Source organism: Balaenoptera musculus, chromosome 11 (genome assembly GCF_009873245.2).
Source record: "Balaenoptera musculus isolate JJ_BM4_2016_0621 chromosome 11, mBalMus1.pri.v3, whole genome shotgun sequence".
Classification (NCBI taxonomy): Eukaryota; Metazoa; Chordata; class Mammalia; order Artiodactyla; family Balaenopteridae; genus Balaenoptera; species Balaenoptera musculus.
The window spans coordinates 42,952,140-42,978,387 of record NC_045795.1 but is presented as its reverse complement, the minus strand read 5'-3'; the positions used below and the strand labels follow the sequence as shown (position 1 = coordinate 42,978,387).

The window sequence follows — 26,248 nt, the reverse complement described above, 5'->3', positions numbered from 1 at the left end:
TGGATTCTGAACCAGGGGAGAAGCCGGTGAATGGGGCGTGTGCAGATGCGATCAGCCCTATGTGCTGGGTGCAGTGCGACAGGCGCGCCATGCTGGGAACATCTCCTCCGCGCTTCGGCTCCGGGTGGCCCGCGTGCGCACAGGTGTCTCCCGCGCGCCCTGCTCTGGGCGCTCTCGGCTTGGCGCCGCCGCAGTGCACAGAGCGGGGCCGGACTCAGCGCGCGCGGGAGGCGGAAGGCGCGCTCGGGGGCCGGCGCGGGACCGCAGCGCGCGCCCGGCCCGCATCCCTCTCCTCCCCGCTCTCTCCCATCGCCTACAGCCGCCCCGGACCCGGCCATGGGGAACGTGCCATCCGCGGTGAAGCACTGCCTCAGCTACCAACAACTTCTCCGGGAGCATCTCTGGATCGGGGATTCAGTGGCAGGGGCGTTCGAGCCCGCGCAGGTACCACCTCGCGGCCCAGGGTGTCCCCACCTTCTCCCGTCATCCCCCAGGCCTCCTCTCCCCTTCTTGTGTAGCCTCTCACCCCGGGCCCTTCCTGCGACAGTTCTGTAATGTCAAACCTCACCCCTTAAAAGGTTTCCCATCATCTCTCTGGGGTGAATTGCAGACCCGCCCCTGCAGCTCAGACCCACTAAAATCCCTATCTTGGCCACGTGCAGGTCGCCTAAAGGAAACTGTTCCTTCTCTGTGTTTCCCTTGGAAGGGATGAGTCATAATATACAGCACTCCTCCGAGGATAGCGCCCTTCTTTTCAGTTCTCTCCTGATTATTGTGTGACAAAGACAACGAATTTGTCAGAATATGAGGCGGAAAAAGGAACAAAGCCAACACAGAAAACACGGTGGGATGAAATCATCCGTCATATCATTAATTATCCCTAATGTATTTATGCTTCAACACACTTGAACAAGCTGGGGAAAAATGGTAAATAACAGCGATTTCAGTCCAAAATGTATTCCCATATGATTCCTGAAAGCCCATTTTAAGACAATTATTAGGCAAGTGAGTAGTATCCACATACTTGTGATTTAATGCACTCTCAACCGGAAACGGCAAATAAATGAAGAAAATCTATATAAAGAAATTGACTTTTCCCTTAAAAGAGCTTAAAATTTAAAGTTTCACAAAGGAATAACAGTGATAATTGTTAAGTGAATGTGAAAACGTGGGAAAAGGGAGGGAGACTCAGGGTTTAGCTATTATTTTTTCGAATTTTGGTGGATACAAAAATGTTTATTCCTGATTCACCTATGTACAAAATAATAACTTGTATTAAGTATAATATTTTAGTGGGTAAGCATAATTTAAGTTTGTGTTTTTAAATCAACTATTCTAATATTAGGCATCCAGTTTTCTATAGTTTTATAGTTAGTGTATTTTCAGTTCAATGTATCAATCTGTGGCATTGTAATTTTAGTTCTACAGATTGGAGTTCAACGTTTGTGGATTCTCTAAAAGATACTTTGCTCCTCATTACTTAAAAGATGACCCTGGTCATCTGACTCAAAGACTGTTGCTGACAATCAAGAAAGGGAAAGTAATTCTTTATCTTCCTGTATGTTCTCTTGTCTTCTATTTAATTTTCCCTCCTTCTAATTTGATCTTTGTATTTTAAAGATAATATAACCTTCATATTCACTCTGTTACAGAATTAGGAATCCTTACCTTCCAGTCTCTAAGTCTGAGACTTTATATGACTTTTGTTGCTGGGTTAATATTATTTTTCTCTCCCGCGACCCCTATATTCTGATTTTGTGGGCTTTGGGGAACATGACAGAGGCTAGACTGCTAGGTGAGGATGTCTACTTTGCCTTGTAGGGATGTGGAAACAGGGTAATTGAAAATGACTAGGATGAAAAAAAAGAAAGAAAATGACTAGGATGACTGATCTAGGAATGCGGGGAATAGGGTTTTTGGACATTCATCAGCCTAATAAAGACTTTTCGTTCCTTTTTGGAGAAATAGCAATACCTTCTCCAAATATTGCCGTTTTAACCCTGGACTGCTTTAGTGAGAATCTCCTATTTATTCCTCAGACACAGCTTAAATATCACTTGTTTTGACCAACCCTTTCCACACAGAATCATGCTATTCTCCCGTTTCACAACCTTCTGTGAACTCTCATTGCTTTTAGGAATGAATAGCAAGCAAAATCTTTAATGTGTTTTTGGAAGCCTCAGGTGATCTCTTCATTGCATCTCTCTGCAGCATCATCTTAAGCTATGTTCTCTTATCCTTGCCACTGTGTCCTTCTTTGAGTTTCCCAATCATCTTTCCTCTGGAAACATGATCTTTACCTGTTTTCCTCTCTGCTAGGAAGATTCTTTTCAAATAACTAACCTTGAGATCTCAACTCAAATGTTGCTTCCTCATGAAATCTTTCCCAGACTCTCAAGGCAAGCATTTCTTGTTATCTTACTTTGCACTGTTCATTACAAATAATATGAATTTTACATTTATTGTTGTGATCATTTTATGTTTAATTCCCTACCAGACTCTAAGTATCATAAAAGTAAGGAAAAATTCCACCACAAAATCCTCAGCAATGAACAAAATGTCTGATTAGTTTTTAATGGCCAATGAATACTTGTTGAATGAACAAATGAATGGATGTTTTTCTAGGGCATAAGCATCTCAGATTTATGGGGAACGTGAAATCCTTCATAAGCACTTTTCAGGCTCCAAAACAATGATTGGCACATTGTAGTACAATGCTAACTATTTGTTATGTGAATGCCAAAGTGATGAGAATTAAGACAGGTGTCAATAAAGCTTGGTCTTAGTGCTGTTAGATGGGTATTATAACTATTTGTGTTTTACCTTTTTTTATTGAACTATAGTTGATTTATAATGTTGTGTTAGTTTCCAGTGTACAGCAAAGCGATTCAGTTATACATACACATATGTATATGTATCTATTCTTTTTCAGACTCTTTTCCAATTTAGGTTATTAAAACATATTGAATATAGTTCCCTGTGCTATACAGTAAGACCTTGTTGTTTATCTATTTTATGTATAGTAGATTGTATTTGCTAATCCCAAGCTCCTAATTTATTCCTCACCCTGCTTTCCCCTTTGGTAACTGTAAGATTATTTTCTATGCCTATGAGTCTATTTCTGTTTTGTATATAAGTTCATTTGTATCATTTTTTTTTTTTTTTAGATTCCACATATAAGTGATAGCATGTGATATTTGTCTTTTTCTGACTTACTTCACTTAGTATGATAATCTCCAGGTCCATGCATGTTGCTGCAAATGGCATTATTTCATTCTTTTTAATGGTGGAGTAATATTCCATTGTATATATGTACCACATCTTCTTTATCCATTCATCTGTTGATGGACGTTTGGGTTGTGTCATCTTTTTATCTTATAGAATCTAGTCATACTTTGATGGGGAAAGAGTTGAAAATGGATTCTGGAAGCTGTTAAAAGATGCACAGAGCTTAACTATTTTTCCACTGTTAAATCTGGCAGAGGGAATCATGGGCAGGACCCCTAAGTTTTGAAATAATTTGGCTGCAGTTGGGACAGACAGAGTTGTCTATTTTGAAAGAATACTGTGCTAGTCAATAGAAAGATTCAAAACCTAGCCCTTTTTCTGCTACCAATATATTATTAAGATAAAATTAAATATTGTGTGTGTGTGTAAGTACAATATACACATTTGAAGTTTAGCAATTTATTACCAAATATAAAATGGGTCAATGTGAATTAAAGGCTTGCACTACCACAGCTCCACTAATTAAATTCTTTAGTTCTCTTGCTCTCTTTTTTTTTGTAACTAATAGCATTGGTTTTTCAGAAGATTTCCTTAATAGACCAGGAGGTTAAAATTGAACCTTCTATGGTTCAAGCTGTCTCTTAGGGCCTGTTTTATTTTCTATATTTGTCTCTGTTAAAATGGATATGATGAAGCTGGCTTAACTGGTGGTTTAAAGTTTGGATTAAAATTTAGGTTCCCTGTAAAGTAGTCCTTCTTTGATTTCCAAGTGCTACTTAAGCAGTAGCTAAATATCTTCATGTATTAATACCCCATCACAACAATAAAATTCCCAAGGACCTAAATTCTATCATAAACAACACTTAAAATATATTAGTTTTTTAAAGACAAAATTGTAGATTATGTGAGATTAAATTTATAGTTATTTTACATTATATCCTAATCCTTTAAGTTACATTTACTGTCAGCAAATATTATGATTCCAAGTATTTAGTGTTAAAAGGTCTCTTGAATTTAATTGGAATGTATAATATTTTTGCTTAAATTTAATTAAAAGATTAAAGTGACTATATGCTTTTCAGTTGACAACTCTGAAGCTGTTAGTACATTTACAAAATACCTTAGAGTGAGTGGGGAGGAATTTTCAGAAAGGAACCAAACTACCATCCCACTGTTTGTTTTCTGTTTGTCTCAAGTGTTCTTTTGTCCTTTACTGCCCTGTTTCTCTTTTTTATGACTTCTTTTGAAATTATGTACATTTTAAAATTCATTTTTCCCTTGGGTTGGCTTGTTAGTTATGTGCTGTTTTTATGGTACTGGTAGTTGCTACCCATAAGATGTCAATGTACAGCCTTGACTTATTAAAATATTATATATATTAGTTCTATTGCAACTTATTAAAAATATGATAATTTAACTCCCTTCACTGCCTTCGCTTTCTATATTGTTGTTGTATATATTAATTTTCTATATGGTATATTTGTAATATGTATTTATAGTCAATATACATTTATATCTATGCACATATTTCCTCTTTCCTTTGCTCTTTATTGCTTTCTTAATCTCCATTCTTTCATCGGAAATTATTTCCCTTCAACTAGAAATACTTGCTTTAATATTTTCTTTAGTAAAAATCTGGTAGTGATAATTTCTTTCAGTTTTTCTTTGCTTGAATTACATTTATGTATATACGTGTACACTGTGCATAACTATAATGAATATTGAGTATAAATACATGTTCCATATAAAGAATTAGAATACATGACATGACAGAGGTACGAAATGCAGGCTTCTCAACAGATAAAATGGAAACCAGAGACAAACCAGAGGGAAACCAGCTGTTAGTTTTACTTTTAGTTCTTTGATGATAATATATCTTTCATTCTCTTCTTGTTATCTTTGGTTTCCAACAGTATGACTATGATGAGTTGACTGGTAGTTTCTTTATATCTGATAATGGTTCATAGCACTACTTGGATCTTGATGCTTGTTGGCTTCCATATGTTTTGGAAATTTTTCAATCAATTCTCTTCAACTATTGCTTCTGTTTCTTTTTTTAACCACCCCCCAACTTGGACCTATAGCTTGAAGAATCTTAGAATGTTCCTTGTGACCCATTTATTTCTTATACTCATTTTTTGTATTTTTTATCTTTTTTTTCTCACCATGTTCAGTCTGAATATTTTTTCTCACCTATTCCATTTCACTAATTCCCTCTTTATCTTTGTCTAATTTGCTGCTGATTTAATGTGAGTTCTTAATTTTAGTTATATTTTTGAATTAATGGACTTCTATATGGTTTTCAAAACCAATTTTTAGTTCTCCGCCACAATTCTCCATCTTATCAAGAATTCTTGAATACTTATCGGTTATTTTAAGTTCCATGTCTGGTAACTCCAATATTCAGATCTCCAGTGGATCTCTTTCATGTATCTTTCCTCTTGCAATGCCTACTAATTTTTCAGTTTAGGTTAGACACCTGTTATGAAAATGTTATAGACATAATTTGAGGCTCTGAGTCATACTGTCCTCCAGAAATGATTACCTTCCCCCCGCTCCCTTTTGCCCACCCTCTACACCCTGCCTCTGGCAACCACCAGTCTGTTCTCTGTATCTAATTTTTTTTTTTTTTTAAGATTCCACATATAAGTACTTGTCTCTTTCTGTGTGACTTATTTTGCTTAGCATAATACCCTCAGGGCCCATCAGGTAGCAAATGGCATGATTTCCTTCTTTTTATGACTGAATAATTTGCCTTTGCGTAGATATATACACCATATTTTCTTTATCCATTCATCTGTCAATGGGTACTTGGGTTGTTTTCATGTCTTGGCTATTGCAAAGAGTGCTGTAATGAACATGGGGGTGCAGATATCTGTTCAAGATAATGATTTCCTTTCCTTGGGATAAATAGCTAGAAGCAGAATTGCTGAATCATATGATAGTTGTATTTTTAATTTTTTGAGGAAACTTCATGCTGTTTTCCATAGTGGCTGCACCAATTTACATTCCCCTTGACAGTGCACAAGGATTCCCTTTTCTCCAAATCCTCACCAACACTTATTTCTTGTCATTTTGGTAATAGCCATTCTTATGGGTGTGAGGTGCAGGAAGGCTTGATTATCTTTTGTTTCTAGCAGGCAATAAGTGCAAGGGTAGCTTACCTTAAGCCAATCAGATATTTAGCTGATTCAAGGCTGGACCTACTTCATTTGTGAGGGCTTGTCTTTTCTCTTCACGCTTACTTTTATTTTGTTGCTCTCCAGGGGTTCTAACTAAAAGCCTAGAATGTTTACCAGAATGTCTTCTACTTGTTGAACCTGAACTCAAAAATATTTCCTCCCCAACTTCTAAGACTCCTGGAAGCTCTGATGCTCTTCTCAGCTTCTCACCTGATTGCATAGAATTGGCGAATGCCTCAAGAGGAAAGTTCATGCTGAATTTTGGTATCACCCCTCTGTGTTTTTCTTCTGCTAGTATCTTGGCCACTGAAGTACACCCTCCCTTGGAGACTCCTAACGCCATCAAACAAGTGTTTTCACTAATATTTTCACCAGATTTTCTGGTTCTCTGTGAGAAGTTTGTTCTGAACAAGCTAGTTAAAAAATTACTAATATAACAGGGGAAATATTTAAAAAACACTTATTTTGCAATATAATTGGAATTGAAAAAATACATTCATTTACAATATTACAAAGCTTTTGAAATGGTTACATTCCAGGTAATATTCAAACCGTTGAGAGTAACAATTTGTGTATTTATTTTTCAAGCTTTATTGAGATATAATTGACATATAACATTGTGTAAGTTTAAGGTATACAAATTTGATACATTCATATATTGCAAAATGATTGTCACCATAGCGTTGGCTAACATCTGCATCACATCACATAATTACCATTTCTTTTTTGTGCTGAGACCATTTAAGATTTACTCTCGTAGCAGCTTTCAAGGATAGAATATATTATTAACTGTAGTGTTAATCACTATGCTGTGCCTTAGATTCCTAGAACTTATTCATCTTATAGCTTGAACTTTGTATAGAGTAACAATTTAAAGTCCAAAAATTGAATAAAATGATTGGCTGCTTCATGAAAAAGTAATATTTTACAGAAAAACTGACTTATAATGATTTTCACTATAAGTAAAAATTGTGAAAGATAGAGAAGATATTTTTTAAAGATAAAAATATGCTGCCTAAATTATCTTGCTTTAGGGAAACAGTATGCTATTTACTCCCTCTTTATGTGTGACATAGTTCAATAAAATTTGTTAAATGAATGAATGAATCAATGAGTGATTAAATTTACAGTATTTTATCTCTATTGGCATGAGATTATTTTGGATCTTTCCATTTAATGGCCCTGAAGTGGGTAAAAATATTTCCTTCTTACTATTAACCTTTTCTTTACAATGCTATCTTTTGCTTTGTCTTGATTCATTCCTGGTTCATATTCAATATGCATTGGGCACTGCCTAACTGCTTTACATGCCATAACTCAATCCCCGTAACAATCCATTTTATAGGTTTAGTAACTGGGATGCAGAAACATTAAGTAATTTGTTCATGGTCAGTAGTTGATGATCTAGGAATTGAATTCAGTCAGCTGAGGTTCCAGAGCTCCCAGTTTTCACCACTATACCAGTGCTTCCTGACCTTTCTGGTGATAGGAGTCAACGGAGGTGTTTATTAAATGTGCTAGAAATTCGGATTCAGTAGCTCTGTGTTGGAGCCCAGCTCTCACTGTTTTTGCTTCACCTACATTTTGGGAAATGCTGGACTGAGTGATGCTGCTGCCCCTTCATCCCTGTATCTTCTGTCAAAGGGTCAGCTGTAGGCCCATGTTTCCTCCAATCTGTCTTCTGAGAGCCCCTGGCTCCAGCCCATGAGAGACTCCTATGAGTTTTGACTTCCCTTCTCTCCTCTTTGAAGGTGAGACTAGAGTTCTGCCTGGAATAGAATTGCATTGGATGCATAAGGAAAAACAACTTGGTTTCCAATAAATTTCCTGTTCCCTCCCATCTCCAATACTTTCTGTCCTTGGATTTCTGTTAGCTCCTCACTTCCTTGCTTTCTCTCCTTCCAGCTGGCTTTCACATCCTTTCCTCCCCCTGCTCTGTGTTCTTGTTTTTTTCATTAGCTCTGAGCTCCTCCAAGTCTTCTGGCTTCCTTTCTGCTTATTCACTCTGGGCTGTAACTTTCCCTGACCCTTTCTTCTTTCCTCATTTTCCTCTTCCAAGTTTAGCTTTTATTTTTGTTTCTTTTGATTTTCCCTCCTCAACCAAGGGGCTAGACTGTGCAGACCCATAACTTGATGGGTCACTTTTATGGAGCACATGGTATTTAAAAAAGATCATACAAACTCATATATGTGGAGAATATCATTTTAGAAGAAATTCTGATTTGAAAGTGTTGTCCAGCCTGCTTGAAGAACTCACAGTAAAAGCAACACAAGAAAACAAGTTTCCTGGTCTCACAATTGTTAGTTTAAGTAGGAGATGCAAATTTGCTGCTACACGGGTGAGCCATACTTAACCTCTGGAAATGTTTTGTTTGGCCAAGACTACACTTAAAAGATAAGTACATATGAATGCCTTAAACAGGATTTGTACGCTTTACTCATATACTTAGCTACCTTGGGCACCCAGGTTATCTTCCTGTGCATGTGGCTATTTGATTCTGTGGTCCTTACTGGACAATTACATGGGGATGCTTTAATGAGACCATCCAGGACATTTCTAAACATTGGCATATTTTCCAACAGTGTAGAGTGTAATCATAATCATTCAGCAGGCAGGAAGTTGTCTTTAAATTACCAGGAGTTTGCCATTTTTCCCTTTGGGACCATCTTCCTTTTCATAGTGATCAGAATTCATTCCTAAATGAAGGCTCAGGTGTTTGGGAATTTCTTCTCCTGGATCTAACCATATGTATGAGCCAATGTTTATGTTCTTTTCTCATAGAAAATAAATATTGATCACCAGATCTTATTCCTAAACACATTCATTCTGAAATTAGACTGATTTTTACTTGAATTTTACTGCAGGATAATTTAAAAAGTTATTCAGGTTCCTAGAGGTATATTTTGGACTTTTTTTTTCATGTAATTTATGTAAAAGCCAAGATTAGCAAGAATGGAAAAGCTCTCTGAAAAATATAAAACTTAAGTGAAAGCTGTTGTTTCTAGGTAGTGATGAAGGGGCTGGAGCTGTGAGTTGCAATCATGCTTTAGAAAGGAGGAGCTGATACTTCTCCGCCTGCTCCAGGGAGGGGAAGAGCTGTACCCTGGCCCTGATGCTTGCCGGGTGGTGAGGATGCTGTGGGGCAGGAGGGCCAAGTGTCACATGGGAGGTAGAACCACTGGAGATTCTGTCCCAGGGGTGCAGCTCAGGCCACATTTTCATTCTTCATTGCTGTGTTCCTCTGAAAGCTCATTTCTTGGCTTTGCTTTTTATTTGGATCACTTCCCCTCACCTCCCACCCCCCACAATCCTTTCTTGCAATTCAGTTAAACACAAGCCTGTACATTTATTTTAATTCAGGGCCAGGGAAGTTAGTGATGATGATTGTAGTCTATGTGGTAAATATATATGTGTATGAATATAACATATCAATCTGTATCTGTATCTGTGTTTATCAATCTGTAGCTGCACCAACTACCTATCTATCTGTCATCCATATATCATCTATCTCTCTCTCTCTATCATCCATCCATCTATCAATCAATCTATATATCTGTCATCAATCTATTATCTATCATCTATCTATCTATCATATATCTAAGCTACTCTCTCTTACAAGAACAAAATAATTTAAAGGTCCCTAATGTTAAAAATTGCCTTAACTATATCTATCTATCACCCATCTGTCATCTATCTATCTATCTATCTTTCTTTCTTTCACCCATCTGTCAACTATCTATCATCTTTCATCCATCGTCCATCCATCCATCCATCAATAAATCAATCATCTATCATCTATCTATCTGTCATCCATCAAGCAATCAATCAATCTATGTATCTATCTATGTATGTATCTATTTTTCATATATCTAATCTTTTACAAAAAATAATAATTTAAAGATCCTTAATTTTATTTTTTTTTTTTTTTTTTTTTTTTTTTTTTTTTTTAGATCCTTAATTTTAAAAATTGCCTTATTATTACTTTCATACTTGATTTGAAGATGGATACTAGCCTTTTACTTGTGGTGAAACTTTTTTTTACAAGTGTTTCTCTGTGTTCTTCACTGCTGCCCCTGCCAACCCCAGTTCTTGAATACTGCTCAGCGGACCCATGTTTGTTTTCTGCATTGAAGCCCAGTTCCTTCCCAAAGATGGTTGAGTAGGTGGAAACATCTCTTTAGTGAATATGTACTATTTGCAGTGCTAGACTGAGGTCTTCTCAAGGAGTGAAACTATGTTTTATTTACCTTTTCTGTTATCCAGAAGACTTAAGTACTTAGATCCTGGTAAATGTTTGCAGAATAAATTAGTTTGGATATGGTAAAAATTCATTCATAGAGTAAACTTCAGCTGGTTTAAGCCTCATTCATTGACTTTCTGATTGGCAAAAATATGTATTTAATTATATCAAAGCTATTATTTTTGTAAACAAGAATTAGTAGCTTTCACTCTTATTATTTTTTGTATTGGAATAAAATGTCTGTTTTTTAAATTCATGTATTCATTTTGGAAGTTTGAAAGTCTATTTTTTTCTTTCATGGCTATCATTGTAAAGGTCAAAAAAAGTAGAATCTAGCTTTTCATTCACTTTCCATGTCTAGGTTTTTATTAGGTTAATCCACACAGCGTATGATATGCATCTTCTCATAACTCCATTTGACAGGAGGAGTAGAGACGTCGAGGGGTATAATGATACCCTCAGGGTGATGCAGCTTCTCTGTTGCAGTGTGTAAAATATGGTCTCCGGTGTTGGATTCAGCATTTGGGCTGAGTATCCTACTGATAGCACATCAAATGTCACCTTATGCTTGCAACTTTCCAAGTCAAGCTTTCTTGGATTTGTGAAGTAGGGAAATGCAGATGGAAGGAAACTTAAGCTAGAGAAAAATGCCTTTAATATAAGTTTCACACTGTGAAATCAGCCTTTCAGAAAGTCTTTTTGGTGAACTTTATTAACAACTGATGGGGTCTAGGAAGCTTGGAAGACAAGGAGTCAGGAAACCCCAAAGAGAACATGTCTGTCAGACGTCTTTCCTTCTGGGGTTTCCTTCCAGATGGATCTTGAAGGAAGTGGAAGGGCTCTCTGCCACTACTTTTGTATCTCTGTAACCCACTGGATGTGCAGAGTTTGGCATCCACTTTTTAAATTCTTTCCTCAATCTATATTTATTTCACTGTGAAATAGAAGCTGATCATAGCTGAATGTTGAAGTCAAAATATGAATCTTATTTTAGTTAGACACAATTTCTACCTTTTGAGAATTTTTACGTAGGGACCAAGGATTCTCTGATTTTTAAAATGCTATGCCACCGTTCAAAGCTTGCGTTTTGCAGAAAGCTGTGGACCTGATCGCACATAAAAGCTGAGGGCAATTTGGAATTCTCTTTGCCTAGATTTTAGGGGTGGGTTTAAAAGACATTTGCAGAACCTGTGGAGAAACAGATGGAGTGATTCAGAGGTTCACTTGTGAATGTCTGCTGTCACTTAGTCCCCATTCCCGTATGACAAGATTTTAATATTTAATTCACTGTAATTCTGCTGAATGTATGCTCTAGAAAATGTTGAAGGGAAAACTTGAGCTAAAGGAGATGGAACAGAAGCTTGCATAAACACTCATCTCTAGAGAGCTGGATCTCTTAAATCTATTTGCTCTCCGAAGCATTATATAGATGCTGACCTTTTGATGGGAATGCCATAGTGATAACCAGTTATTATTTAGGGGCAGGAGTATTATTTTAGAATACTTGCAATAGACTTGCAACTGACTTATTGCATGGGACAAATTTAAGAATATATGAGAGACATAATATTATGCTAATTGTTAATAGAATATTATTAATAAGAGTTTAGGAAATTATATGATGATGATGATGATACCACCAACCACTCTTTTTTTAAAAAAATTATTTTATTGAACTATTCTTGATTTACAATGTTATGTTAATTTCTGCTGTACAGCAAAGTGATTCAGTTATACATATATATTTTTTCATATTCTTTTCCATAATGGTTTATCACAATATATTGAATATAGTTCCCTGTGCTATGTAGTAGGACCTTGTTGTTTATCCATTCTATATGTAAAAGCTTGTATCTGCTAATCCCAACCTCCCACTCCATCCCTCCCCCACTCCCCTTCCCCCTTGGCAACCACAAGTCTGTTCTCTATGTCTGTGAGTCTGTTTCTGTTTCATAGGTAGATTCATTCGTGTCATATTTTAGATTCCACATGTAAGTGATATCATATGATATTTGTCTTTCTCCATTGGACTTACTTCACTTCGTATGATAATCTCTATGTCCATCCATGTTGCTGTGAATGGCATTATTTCATTCTTTTTTATGGCCAAGTAATATTCCATTGTATGTATGTGCCACATCTTCTTTATCCATTCATCTTTCGGTGGACATTTAGGCACCAACCACGCTTTATCAGTAAAGTTTGCTAAGGAATTTGCATACTTTCTGAACTCTTATAGTCCTGCAAAGAAGGTCCTGTGATTTTCATTTTTAATATGAGGAAAGGGAGTGAATAATATTTATTTTCTCCAGGTCAAATACCTGGTAGAGGCACTGGATTTGAATCTGTGTAAGGTTCCAAAGCCTGTATTTCTTCACTACATCACGTCAGTCAATTGAACAGTAGGAACTTCAGTTATAGGAAAATTATTTTGTACTCATTTGTTGTAATGTGTTTTCTTTTTAACATATTAGTGAAGTTCTAGCTTAATCTATCACTGCAGTTGGTTACAAATGGCTTAAGATGATATAGCTTAGCTTTGAACTGTAGTTTATTTTGAGATCCAGCATTTAAAGCCTGAGGTGGATGGACCTGAATAAATCACTCTTCTTCAGAGACAAGTTATTCAGATTTTTTATGATGATTCCAAAGACTTTTGTGACTTTTCATGATCTCCTCCTTTCACTCTGGTCTACCAGCAGCCTTCTCTTTCTCCTGAGCTCAGGTTAATAGTTTTACAGGATATTTCTGAGACATGCATCCTTCCTTAGTTTTTTAGTAAGTAGGTCAAATGAGCAAGTACCATCATATCAAAAAGGTCAGATTTACTTAAAATGTATTGTTGCCTATATACCAAATATTGTGTATGCAGACTTCATATACATATTGAAAGTTCCTGGATAACTTCTGTCAGAAAGATCTATTTACTTTAACCGTTGAATCTTTATTCTTTTTTTTTTTTTTTTGAGTGGCCATCCAAAACCATAGTGTGTAGAGAAAAGGCATATTACAATGCAACAAAACAAAAAACAACTCAGTGACCTAACATGTTCTGAAGTACTCTTGTGAGGTTAATAAAAATTTTTATTAATAAGACATGGGTTGTTTGAAGCATAGAAAATAATAATTTTCTGTCATTTGCAAAGCAGTTGTTTTAATGCCAAGAATGTGCCCTCAGGAGAAGGACTTCAGTATCTTCCATTTGAGAAACTCAGCCTGAGTAACTCAGGAACCAGAGCCAGTTACGTTAGGACTGAACACATGTTAGGACTGAACACTCTCACACCGCGCTTTCCTGCAGTTTTGCTATCCTTGCATTACTGCTTAGCGTTTCTCAAACCTGGGCTGGGAGTGCAGATTGGTGAGGGGTCAGGAGCTCCCATGGCCCCTTTCCCTCTCCATGGGGCTGCCTCAGTTCCAGGGGGACTCAGGCTTGGAGGTTGCACCATCCACCTCTGGGGAAGCTGCAAGTCCCCGGATAGTTGATGCCACTTTTCTTTTTCCTAAAAGCAAGTGTGAAAGAAAACCAGCAACTCCTTCTCAAACTTGGGAAGGAGAAGACAAAGACGATCCTTGTCATTCATTTTGTGTGAACTCCTATTTAGCTATCAATAATTTTAATGAAGCCACATGTAAAACTTGGTATCAAATGATTTAACTAGTCAAACTACATATAATAACCATCTTCTGTTTTCAGATTCATAGTTTTGTTGGAGGCATTTTCTGTTGAACAGTAGGGACAGTAAAAAGTGAATGCTGAGAACTCTTTTATTTCTTTAGTGAAGTATAGTTGATTTACAATGTTGTGTTAATTTCTGCTGTGCAGCAAAGTGATTCAGTTATACATATATATACATTCTTTTAAAATATTCTTTTCATTATGGTTTATCACAGGATATTGAATATAGTTCCCTGTGCTATACAGTAGGACCTTGTTGTTTATCTATTCTATATATAATAGCTTACATCTGCTAATCCCAACCTCCAACTCCATCCCTCCCCCAACCCCCTCCCCCTTGGCAACCACAAGTCTGTTCTGAGAACTCTTTTAGAAAGTTTGAAATAATTAAACTGAACTGAGACATGCTATAACATAATGATATCTTATTAATTTCCAGGAAGGAAAAGTAAGTGTGAAAAAATTGAATATGTGTCTAATCATTAGTAAAATATATAAATCGCATATACCATAGAATTCACAGGAATTGAAAGTCAGAAAAACTGAACAGATTCTTATACAGTTTTGCTATTTGTATTACTGTCGAGGCAGAGTGTAATCATATTCAGTCTAGAGGCTGTGTGCTTTATTTTTTCCATTTTGGCTTTAACATCCCTGCCAGCATATATCAATATTTTCCTAGAACACTAGTTTATAATTTATTAGTTATTATTAGCTGAAAATTTGAATACTTTTCAAGTGTTGATAAATTTTAGTTGCTCTAATTTTCATGAAGGCAAAAATTTATGGCTCATGAACTTGTTCTTGTAAATATATATATATATATATTTATCAACTTGTGCATGAAAGAGACGCCATCCGTATCCAAACATGTCTGCAAGTGCATGGATGTAGATCTTCAAGTATGTAGGTTTATGTCTATGAATATAAATGAGTATATATTTATTACTGTTGGGTGAATGGGAATATATCAAAGCATAAATTTTGGAGTTAGAGCACTTGGGGAAATTCTGACCCGGGGTAGTTGAGGACATTGTGTATGAGATTGATATGATAAGAGCTGAGAGGAACCCCTGAAAAGTGGGAGTGTAGGACAAGACATTCATTAGGATAGAATCTTCCACAATGCAGCTCTGTTTGTCCTGCCTGCCTTGTAGTTGACTGCTTAGCCTGTTCTGCTGTCATCTTTGACGGTCCTTGAGACTTCAATATATTATCTCAAATAAGTTTTCAAATGACCATTTTAAGTTATTAGATTTGTAGTATGTGACTTTGGACTCTTATTACTGCTAACTGAACCCACCTAAGGTTTGAGGTCCCAGCCCCTTCCCTCCACAAGGACTAAAAGGAGACCCCTTGAGGGCAGGTGGCCTGGTGGTAGGGGCAGCAGATCCTGAGGCCTTTTCTGAACAACCGTCTTTCATTCTCTCAAACTACCCAGCATTAAAATAGTTTCTGTGTGTGTATGTATTTCTTTTAGTGATCTCTAATACACGTAGATGTTCCTGTTATTGGTATTTATAAAATACCACTGGACATTTAAAGAGGGATAAAAAGTTTAAATGATTCGGGGCTTCCCTGGTGGCGCAGTGGTTGAGAGTCTGCCTGCCAATACAGGGGACATGGGTTCGAGCCCTGGTCTGGGAAGATCCCACATGCCGCGGAGCAACTAGGCCCGTGAGCCACAACTACTGAGCCTGCACGTCTGGAGCCTGTGCTCTGCAACAAGAGAGGCCACGATAGTGAGAGGCCCGTGCACCGCTATGAAGAGTGGCCCCCGCTTGCCACAACTAGAGAAAGCCCTCGCACAGAAACGAAGACCCAACACAGCCAAAAATAAATAAATAAATTTTAAAAAAAAGTTTAAATGATTTGTGAACTTTGTAAAGAGATATTATAGAATTGAGAATCTGGTATTATGGTTTAAAATCTCATTCATTTTTGACTCTAGTGTATGCTGAGAAGACCGGCTTGGAATGGTCCAAGTGAGGAAAGAGAAATCATTTCCACTTAGGAATAAAATAGTGGCATTTGAAAGGAAGAAGTTAGAAAGTGTGATTCAAGGTACAGAATTAGAATGGGTATTAATATAACAATTGGAATTTTAATTTTATCAGTTTAACATTATATTGATAGAGGGATTTTATTGATTTTATAGTTGATGGTGATGGGCTGTTACTTAAGTATAATCATATAGATTTTTAAACAAAATTTATTGAAGTAGAGTTGATTTAAAATGCATTAATTTCTGCTGTACAGCGAAGTGACTCAGTTATACACATATATACATTCTTTTTCATATTCTTTTCCATTATGGTTTATCACAAGATATTGAATATAGTTCCCTGTGCTATACAGTAGGACCTTGTTGTTCATCCATTCTATATATAATAGTTTGCATTTGCTAATCCCAAACTCCTAATCCATCCCTCCCCCACCTTTGGCAACCACAAGTCTTTTCTCTGTGTCTGTGAGTCTGTGTCTGGTTCTTAGATAATTCATATAGTTTTTTTTTAAAAGTTGGCTTAAGATAGAGCAGAGGATTTCCAAATAGAAGCTGACTTTGCTTAGATGGAAGGCAGAAAGACTAATTAGTCATTGCATGTAACCTGTTTGTTAAGTATTCCTCTAAGGGGAAATTGAAAATCAGTCACTATAGTTTATTTTTCAATAGAAATTGAAAAGAACATTGATTTATTGCCTAAAGTGGCTGAGAAAGTTTGCATCCAACTTTAGCAGAACCATGCACAATTTTTTTTTGTTTTGTTTTGATGTTCCAGTCTGCAGATGTTAGCTGTTTTGTGAGGAAACAATGGTGTTAGCTCTGAGTTTTCTTGGAAAGAAAGAGCTTAAAAGCTTTGGAGTGCTGCACTCACAGTCTGCCCAGCCAATTGACCATGATGGAATATTCAGGAAGTCCATGGGGAGTCATTCCATGGCAGCATCTGGAAGGAAACAATAAGTGGCTGGATGGTTTACTTTTCAGGCAAATGATTAAGAGGTGATTAAGGGAAAATGTTAGGATGTGAGGGAAGGAAGGAACACTGAAGGTGTATATATAATATGGAGTGGAGGGATTATGGAAAAGACTTAACAGAATGAACCGTAGATCACAGCAGAATTTAGAAAAAGCTGGAATTGGAATTTGGACAGACCAGCTTAGATGTATCACGTGAAATAGAACACGAGATTCACATAATACAGAACATACTGGGACGTGTTTTTTTGGAACAGTAAAGGACAGCGATAATGTCTCGTTATTCCGAGCCACTGGAAATCACGTCTTAAGAGTTGGAAAGACATCCTGCTCTTACACCTTTGCAGTCTTACTCTGATTATATTGGCCCTACTTTAAAATCCTAAGAAAGCTCTGGGTTTTGGAAATGGAAATCCAAGGCTTTAATCAAGCGAGGGGTTCTACTTTAGCAGTTTGGTGCTAACTCATTCATAATGTGTAAAGACAACGTTGCTTTAAACTGTTTTACACAATCTCTTCTTCCTGCCCTTCCCTCTTGCCTACTCACAGTTCCCCACTCCCAACTGCAAATGAATGAATGAGTGAATAAAGGGAGGAATGAATGAGTGAATAAAGGGATGAATGAATTAGTGAATAAAGGGATGAATGAATTAGTGAATAAAGGGATGCATGAATTAGTGAATAAAGGAATAAATGAATGAATGAATAAAATTCTCTTTTCAGTTTAGATGATAGTGGGTGAAAGATAGTTTATTTCTCCCCAAAAGGCTCATGTTTATCCTTAAAAGCAAAATCAAGTTTCCTCTGAATACAAGTTTTTCTTCTTGATACCAGATACTTGAGCATCTGGAAGAGTTAGATATTAGAGAGAAAGATAAGGCAATGTTATGGAAGTGAGTGGCTCTACCCGCAGTCATCCCTTCCAGAAATCACTTAAAGATCCTTTAATCTCAATGTATGGAGACTCAGCAGACACAAGACTCCATCTCTACTCAAGGCTCAAAATCTAAGAGTTGGGTTTCATTAGCCAGGATGTGTAAACACTGCAACACACAACTCCACATTTTCCGTGCCTCAAAATCATCACAGGTGATTTCTTGCTCAAGTCCAGGTTGGATGATTTGACCATTCAGTGAGCCAAAGTCTTTCTTCTTGTGGCACTGACCTGCTCTAAGTCCTTGCCATTTAGATGAGGGGGAGAGAGACCAGGGGAAAGACATATCTACTTCTTACCACTTCTGGAGTGAAGTGACACACTTTGCGTTGCCCCATTGTCCAGAACTCACTCGAATGGTTCCACCGGATGTGAGTGTGTGCATGGTAGGCTCTACCATAGAGACTTAACCTTCCTGTCACAGCTCTAGGCAGGCTCTTTTTCTGGATGATAAGAAAGCGTAAATCTAATTGGGCACTTTCAATTGTTCAATGGGGACAAACTAACTGGGCAGATTAAAGAGAGGGCTGTATATGTAGTATTTGCTTCTCAATAAAACTTTGGAACAAAAAGTCCCATTGAATTCCCCTTAAATACTTCTCTGGCTTCTCCTCCTGTCCAGTCCTGGTGAACATCAGGCTCTTTAGACTGGCGTTCGCTGAGAACAGTCATTTCATCAGGTGGCCCTGAGAAGTCAAAACCTAAGGCAGCTCAGATTGCTAAAGTGTGTCTTAGGGTTGCTTCCACTGGTAGGTGAAAGAGATGGGAATGCCAACCTGCCCAACATTTGTTCAGGGCTAGCCCTGATAGATAGATAACCAGGATCATAGTCCTGCCAGATTAAGTACCAGGTCAGGCAAGTTCTGATGAGATTTGGGAAGGAGTGGCAGTTTGGATAATTCTGAGGATGGTGGACTCATTGAGGGATAGAAAGAACATTTTTAAAAAGAGTCAAGAAGCAGCTCTGGGGGGAGAAAGGTTGAGAACAGGGCTCCTTTTTCACATTGCCTGGAGCTTACCCTCATTTCCAGAGAAATGCTCTATAGAAGCAGAGACTGGAAAAAGCTTAGTTTCTGGGGGGTGGTCCACGTATTGAGATATAGGGGTTCTGGGAGGGGTGGCTTTGCTTATTTGTGGTTGTTCTTTGTCATTGTAGTCACATGAGAATTACATGCCATGGGGGACAGGAAGCTTGATCTTTAGTGTGAAAGCTGTGCATTCTGGTGTGTTGAGGAGGGATGTGGAATATAATTAAGTCTGTATTTCTTCCAAGTAAATTTACAGGGGTAATTTAAGTGAGATGATCACATAATATGGTCCAAACACAGGCACATTAAACTAAAAGGGAATAGTATTAATTACCCTCAGACATCAGGTGTAAATCAAGACCACCTCAAACTAAAAAGGATGGATGTATGGCCACCTTACTTTTATTTATTTTTAATTTAATTTAATTTTATTCTTGGCTGTGTTTGGTCTTCGTTGTTGTGCGTGGGCTTTCTTTAGTTGCGGTGAGCGGGAGCTACTCTTTGTTGTGGTGCAGGTGCTTCTCACTGTGGTGGCTTCTCTTGTTGTGGAGCATGGGCTCTAGGCACACGGGCTTCAGTAGTTGTGGCACAAGGGTTCAGTAGTTGTGGCTCACGGGCTTTAGAGCACAGGCTCAGTAGTTGTGGTGCATGGGCTTAGTTGCTCCGTGGCATGTGGGATCTTCCCGGACCAGGGCTTGAACCCATGTCCCCTGCATTGGCAGGTGGATTCTTAACCACTGCGCCACCAGGGAAGTCCCGAGGCCACCTTACTTTTAAGACAGTGATAATGCATTTATCTAACAATCACCCTTTTGAGTATTTAACAGCCCTCACTTTCAGAAAATTTCATCTTCATTCCCAACCTACTGTTTCAATTAATTCCTGTGCTAAATAAAAAGCAACAGAAACACTAGTCTTTGTAGGGTAACACTTTACATAGTAAGTTAGAAAATTGCCCGTTAGTTTTTATACTCAAGGCTAAATATTCCCAGTGCTTTTTATCCTCTCTCACCCTTTCTGTAAGCTGCTATTTTAATTGCTTTGCAGACCTTTTCTTAGTTCTCTGTCTCTTTAAATGGGGGCCAACCAAATCCTGGGTGAGGCAGGGGTAGTTTAGACTAACCCCAATAGGTTACACTTTTATCTAAGTGTCCTGTTGCTCACTTATTCAGCTTGAGAATAGAAGGTTGTGGAATGAATTAGGCACAGTCTTCAAGGATATGAAGCACTGTTAAGTACAGTATGGAGACCAGCTGTACTGTATTCAGGCAACATAATTTATTGAGTAACACCCTACACCCCCAGTATACAGAGAACATTTAAGCAGGGCAAGATTTTGGCTTACAGGGAATGAACACACACACACACACGATGTGATTTAGGAAGGATCAGAAATTCAAACCACCCCTCACCAGCCTGCTCACAGCCCCAACATGAGAGCCACTTCTGGGGTTCGAGATAAAGCATCTCTAGATGAAACTGACCACCTGGAAAGGAAGGCATGTATAATAAAGCCATTAGCGAGCGAACTCATCAGCTGGGCTCAGAGCCCTCTCGGGAAGCACAACATAACGTTTTAATCGGCGTCGGGGCCGGGAGGGGTCAATGTGTTAGAAAGTGCAGCCCTCGGTGGGAGAGAAGCCGTCTAGAAATCCCCAAATGCAGAGCTGGGGATTTTGATGACAAATACCTTCCTGGAAGATGGAGATGCCCCAGGCAACCTGGCATGTGGCTTTGTTGCTGGGGGCTGGCCTGGGATTAGCTGTCATAGGAAGTGTGACACAAGTGCGTGTGTGCCCTGGCTCTGGAGAGCATCCCCTAAAGTGGGAAACAGATTCAACACAGCCATATGGTACTTTCAAGCTTAGTAAATGGAAAAAAAAAATGCATCTTTGTATAAGACTATTTGGTATCAATTAGTAGATGCAGGTGAACTCTCAATTTTGGATGCTAGGGAGTAGAACAGGACAAAATATTGGTGTTGTTAGGATGATTGAATTTAACTATGTAAAATGTGAGAAAGTTTCTTGTAGGAGAATATTTAGTAGTATTCTGGGGGAAGTTAGAAAGGAGTTTCATGGAGAAGCAGATTTTTGAATATATTTAATAATTTTCTTTTTCTTATATTTGGGACTCTGGATTTTCCTCTTGTAAGTATTCTGACTTTATCTGAATTTTACATTATCAAACGTCCAGGGAGAATCAGGTATAAGGTTCTCAGCTGTCCTGCCCAGCCCAGTAAGACTGACTTTGTCAGGGTGAAATGTTCTTGAACCCTCAGGGTCTCCTCTTCCTTCTCTACCCAAACCATCCTAATCCAAGCTGCCGTCATTTCTCACCTGGATTATTGCTGTGACCTAATTTTTGCTCTCCTTGTTTCCACTCTGTCCTCCTTTAGCCTATTCTCAGTACGGCAGCCAGAAGAAGCCCAGTACAATGTCCCTTAGATCATTCCTCTCCTCCAAAGCCCTCCAGTCCTTTTCCACCTGCCTGTGACTGAGTCTTTATCTGGGCCTTCTCTGTACTTCTGGTCCCTTTGTCTTTTTATTTTACTCCTTGCTTACTCTTTTTCCAGGCCTTCCAAGAACAGTTAATACATGAGATGCATTTCCCATGATCAGTACAGTGAACACTGCACTGGCTGTTAGAAGGCTCTTTCCCAAGATATCTGTAGAGCTTTGCACCTACCCCCATCACCCACCTCCTTCTGTTTTTTTCTCAAAGCACACCTTTTTTTTTTTTTTTAATATCTTTATTGAAGTATAATTGCTTTACAATGGTGTGTTAGTTTCTGCTTTATAACAAAGTGAATCACTTATACATATACATATGTTCCCATATCTCTTCCCTCTTGCACCTCCCTCCCTCCCACCCTCCCCATCCCACCCCTCCAGGTGGTCACAAAGCACCGAGCTGATCTCTCTGTGCTATGCAGCTGCTTCCCACTAGCTATCTATTTTATATTTGGTAGTGTATATATGTCCATGACACTCTCTTACCCTGTCACATCTCACCCCTCCCCCTCCCCATATCCTCAAGTCCATTCTCTGGTAGGTCTGTGTCTTTATTCCCATCTTGCCACTAAGTTCCTCATGGCCTTCTTTTTTTTTTTCCTTAGATTTCATATATATGTGTTAGCATACTGTATTTGTTTTCCTCTTTCTGACTTACTTCACTCTGTATGACAGACTCTAACTCCATCCACCTCATTACAAATACCTCCATTTCATTTCTTTTTATGGCTGAGTAATATTCCATTGTATATATGTGCCACATCTTCTTTATCCATTCATTCGATGATGGACACTTAGGTTGCTTCCATGTCCTGGCTATTGTAAATAGAGCTGCAATGAACATTTTTGTACATGACTCTTTTTGAATGATGGTTTTCTCAGGGTATATGCCAAGTAGTGGGATTGCTGGGTCGTATGGTAGTTCTATTTTTAGTTTTTTAAGGAACCTCCATACTATTCTCCATAGTGGCTGTATCAATTTACATTCCCACCAACAGTGCAAGAGTGTTCCCTTTCCTCCACACCCTCTCCAGCATTTATTGTTTCTAGATTTTTTGATGATGGCCATTCTGACCAGTGTGAGATGATATCTCATTGTAGTTTTGATTTGCATTTCTCTAATGATTAATGATGTTGAGCATTCTTTCATGTGTCTGTTGGCCATCTGTATATCTTCTTTGGAGAAATGTCTATTTAGGTCTTCTGCCCATTTTTGGATTGGGTTGTTTGTTTTTTTCTTATTGAGCTGCATGAGCTGCTTGTAAATCTTGGAAATTAATCCTTTGTCAGTTGCTTCATTTGCAAATATTTTCTCCCATTCTGATGGTTGTCTTTTGGTCTTGTTTATGGTTTCCTTTGCTGTGCAAAAGCATTTAAGTTTCATTAGGTCCCATTTGTTTATTTGTGTTTGTATTTCCATTTCTCTAGGAGCTGGGTCAAAAAGAATCTTGCTGTGATTTATGTCATAGAGTGTTCTGCCTATGTTTTCCTCTAAGAGTTTGATAGTGTCTGCCCTTACACTTAGGTCTTTAATCCATTTTGAGTTTATTTTTGTGCATGGTGTCAGGGAGTGTTCTAATTTCATACTTTTACATGTATCTGTCCAATTTTCCCAGCACCACTTATTGAAGAGGCTGTCTTTTCTCCACTGTATATGCTTGCCTCATTTATCAATGATAAGGTGACCATATGTGCGTGGGTTTATCTCTGGGCTTTCTATCCTGTTCCATTGATCTATATTTCTGTTTTTGTGCCAGTACCAAACTGTCTTGATTACTGTAGCTTTGTAGTATAGTCTGAAGTCAGGGAGCCTGATTCCCCCAGCTCCATTTTTCGTTCTCAAGATTGCTTTGGCTATTCGGGGTCTTTTGTGTTTCCATACAAATTGTGAAATTTTTTGTTCTAGTTCTGTGAAAAATGCCAGTGGTAGTTTGATAGGGATTGCATTGAATCTGTAGATTGCTTTGGGTAGTAGAATCATTTTCACAATGTTGATTCTTCCAATCCAAGAACATGGTATATCTCTCCATCTATTTGTATCATCTTTAATTTCTTTCATCAGTGTCTTATAATTTTCTGCATACAGGTCTTTTGTCTCCTTAGGTAGGTTTATTCCTAGATATTTTATTCTTTTTGTTGCAATGGTAAATGGGAGTGTTTTGTTAATTTCACTTTCAGATTTTTCGTCATTAGCGTATAGAAATGCAAGAGATTTCTGTGCATTAATTTTGTATCCTGCTACTTTACCAAATTCATTGGTTAGCTCTAGTAGTTTTCTGGTAGCATCTTTAGGATTCTCTATGTATAGTATCATGTCATCTGCAAACAGTGACAGCTTTATTTCTTCTTTTCCGATTTGGATTCCTTTTATTTCTTTTTCTTCTCTGGTTGCTGTGGCTAACACTTCCAAAACTATGTTGAATAATAGTGGTGAGAGTGGGCAACCTTGTCTTGTTCCTGATCTTAGTGGAAATGGTTTCAGTTTTTCACCATTGAGGACAATGTTGGCTGTGGGTTTGTCATATATGGCCTTTATTCTGTTGAGGAAAGTTCCCTCTATGCCTACTTTCTGCAGGGCTTTTATCATAAATGGGTGTTGAATTTTGTCTAAAGCTTTCTCTGCATCTATTGAGATGATCATATGGTTTTTCTCCTTCAATTTGTTAATATGGTGTATCACATTGATTGATTTGCGTGTATTGAAGAATCCTTGCATTCCTGGGATAAACCCCACTTGATCATGGTGTATGATCCTTTTAATGTGGTGTTGGATTCTGTTTGCTAGTATTTTGTTGAGGATTTTTGCACATATGTTCATCAGTGATATTGGCCTGTAGTTTTCTTTCTTTGTGACATCTTTGTCTGGTTTTGGTATCAGGGTGATGGTTGCCTCGTAGAATGAGTTTGGGAGTGTTCCTCCCTCTGCAATATTTTGGAAGAGTTTGAGAATGACAGGTGTTAGCTCTTCTCTAAATGTTTGATAGAATTCACCTGTGAAAGCCATCTGGTCCTGGGCTTTTGTTTGTTGGAAGGTTTTTAATCACAGTTTCCATTTCAGTGCTTGTGATTGGTCTGTTCATATTTTCTATTTCTTCCTGGTTCAGTCTCTGCAGTTTGTGCATTTCTAAGAATCTGTCCATTTCTTCCAGGTTGTCCATTTTATTGGTGTAGAGTTGCTTGTAGTAATCTCTCATGATCTTTTGTATTTCTGCAGTGTCAGTGGTTACTTCTCCTTTTTCATTTCTAATTCTATTGATTTGAGTCTTCTCCCTTTTTCTCTTGATGAGTCTGGCTAATGGTTTATCAATTTTGTTTATCTTCTCAAAGAACCAGCTTTTAGTTTCATTGATTTTTGCTATTGTTTCCTTTATTTCTTTTTCATTTATTTCTGATCTGATCTTTATGATTTCTTTCCTTCTGCTAGCTTTGCGTTTTTTTTGTTCTTCTTTCTCTAATTGCTTCAGGTGCAACGTTAGGTTGTTTATTCGAGATGTTTCCTGTTTCTTGATGTAGGCTTGTATTGCTATAAACTTCCCTCTTAGCACTGCTTTTGCTGCGTCCCATAGGTTTTCGGTTGTCGTGTCTCCATTGTCATTTGTTTCTAGGTATTTTTTGATTTCCCCTTTGATTTCTTCAGTGATCACTTCGTTATTAAGTAGTGTATTGTGTAGCCTCCATGTGTTTGTATTTTTTACAGATCTTTTCCTGTAATTGATATCTAGTCTCATAGCGTTGTGGTCGGAAAAGATACTTGATACGATTTCAATTTTCTTAAATTTACCAAGGCTTGATTTGTGACCCAAGATATGATCTATCCTGGAGAATGTTCCATGAGCACTTTAGAAAAATGTGTATTCTGTTGTTTTTGGGTGGAATGTCCTATAAATATCAATTAAGTCCATCTTGTTTAATGTATCACTTAAAGCTTGTGTTTCCTTATTCATTTTCATTTTGGATGATCTGTCCATTGGTGAAAGTGGGGTGTTAAAGTCCCCTACTATGATTGTGTTGCTGTTGATTTCCCCTTTTATGGCTGTTAGTATTTGCCTTATGTATTGAGATGCTCCTATTTTGGGTGCATAAATATTTACAATTGTTATACCTTCCTCTTGGATCGACCCCTTGATCATTATATAGTGTCCTTCTTTGTCTCTTGTAATAGTCTTTATTTTAAAGTCTATTTTGTCTGATATGAGAATTGCTACTCCAGCTTTCTTTTGATTTCCATTTGCATGGAATATCTTTTTCCATCCCCTCACTTTCAGTCTGTATGTGTCTCTAGGTCTGAAGTGGGTCTCTTGTAGACAGCATATATATGGGTCTTGTTTTTGTATCCATTCAGCCAGTCTATGTCTTTTGGTTGGGTCATTTAATCCATTTACATTTAAGGTAATTATTGATATGTATGTTCCTCTTCGCATTTTCTTAAATATTTCGGGTTTGTTATTGTAGGTGTTTTCCTTCTC

At 37.7% G+C, this 26,248-nt stretch overlaps 1 protein-coding gene across 2 annotated transcripts in view; it reads left to right on the top strand.

Moving 5' to 3' along the window:
- Positions 1–231: 231 nt before the first annotated feature.
- HMGCLL1 (3-hydroxymethyl-3-methylglutaryl-CoA lyase like 1) overlaps positions 232–26,248 on the top strand; it is a 161,276-nt gene continuing 135,259 nt past the window's right edge. For both annotated transcript variants that reach the window (XM_036867703.1, XM_036867702.1), the window contains exon 1: positions 232–444. In XM_036867703.1, the coding sequence (XP_036723598.1) occupies positions 337–444 (108 nt within the window). In that variant the 5' untranslated portion in view covers positions 232–336. The remainder of the gene's footprint in view (positions 445–26,248) is intronic.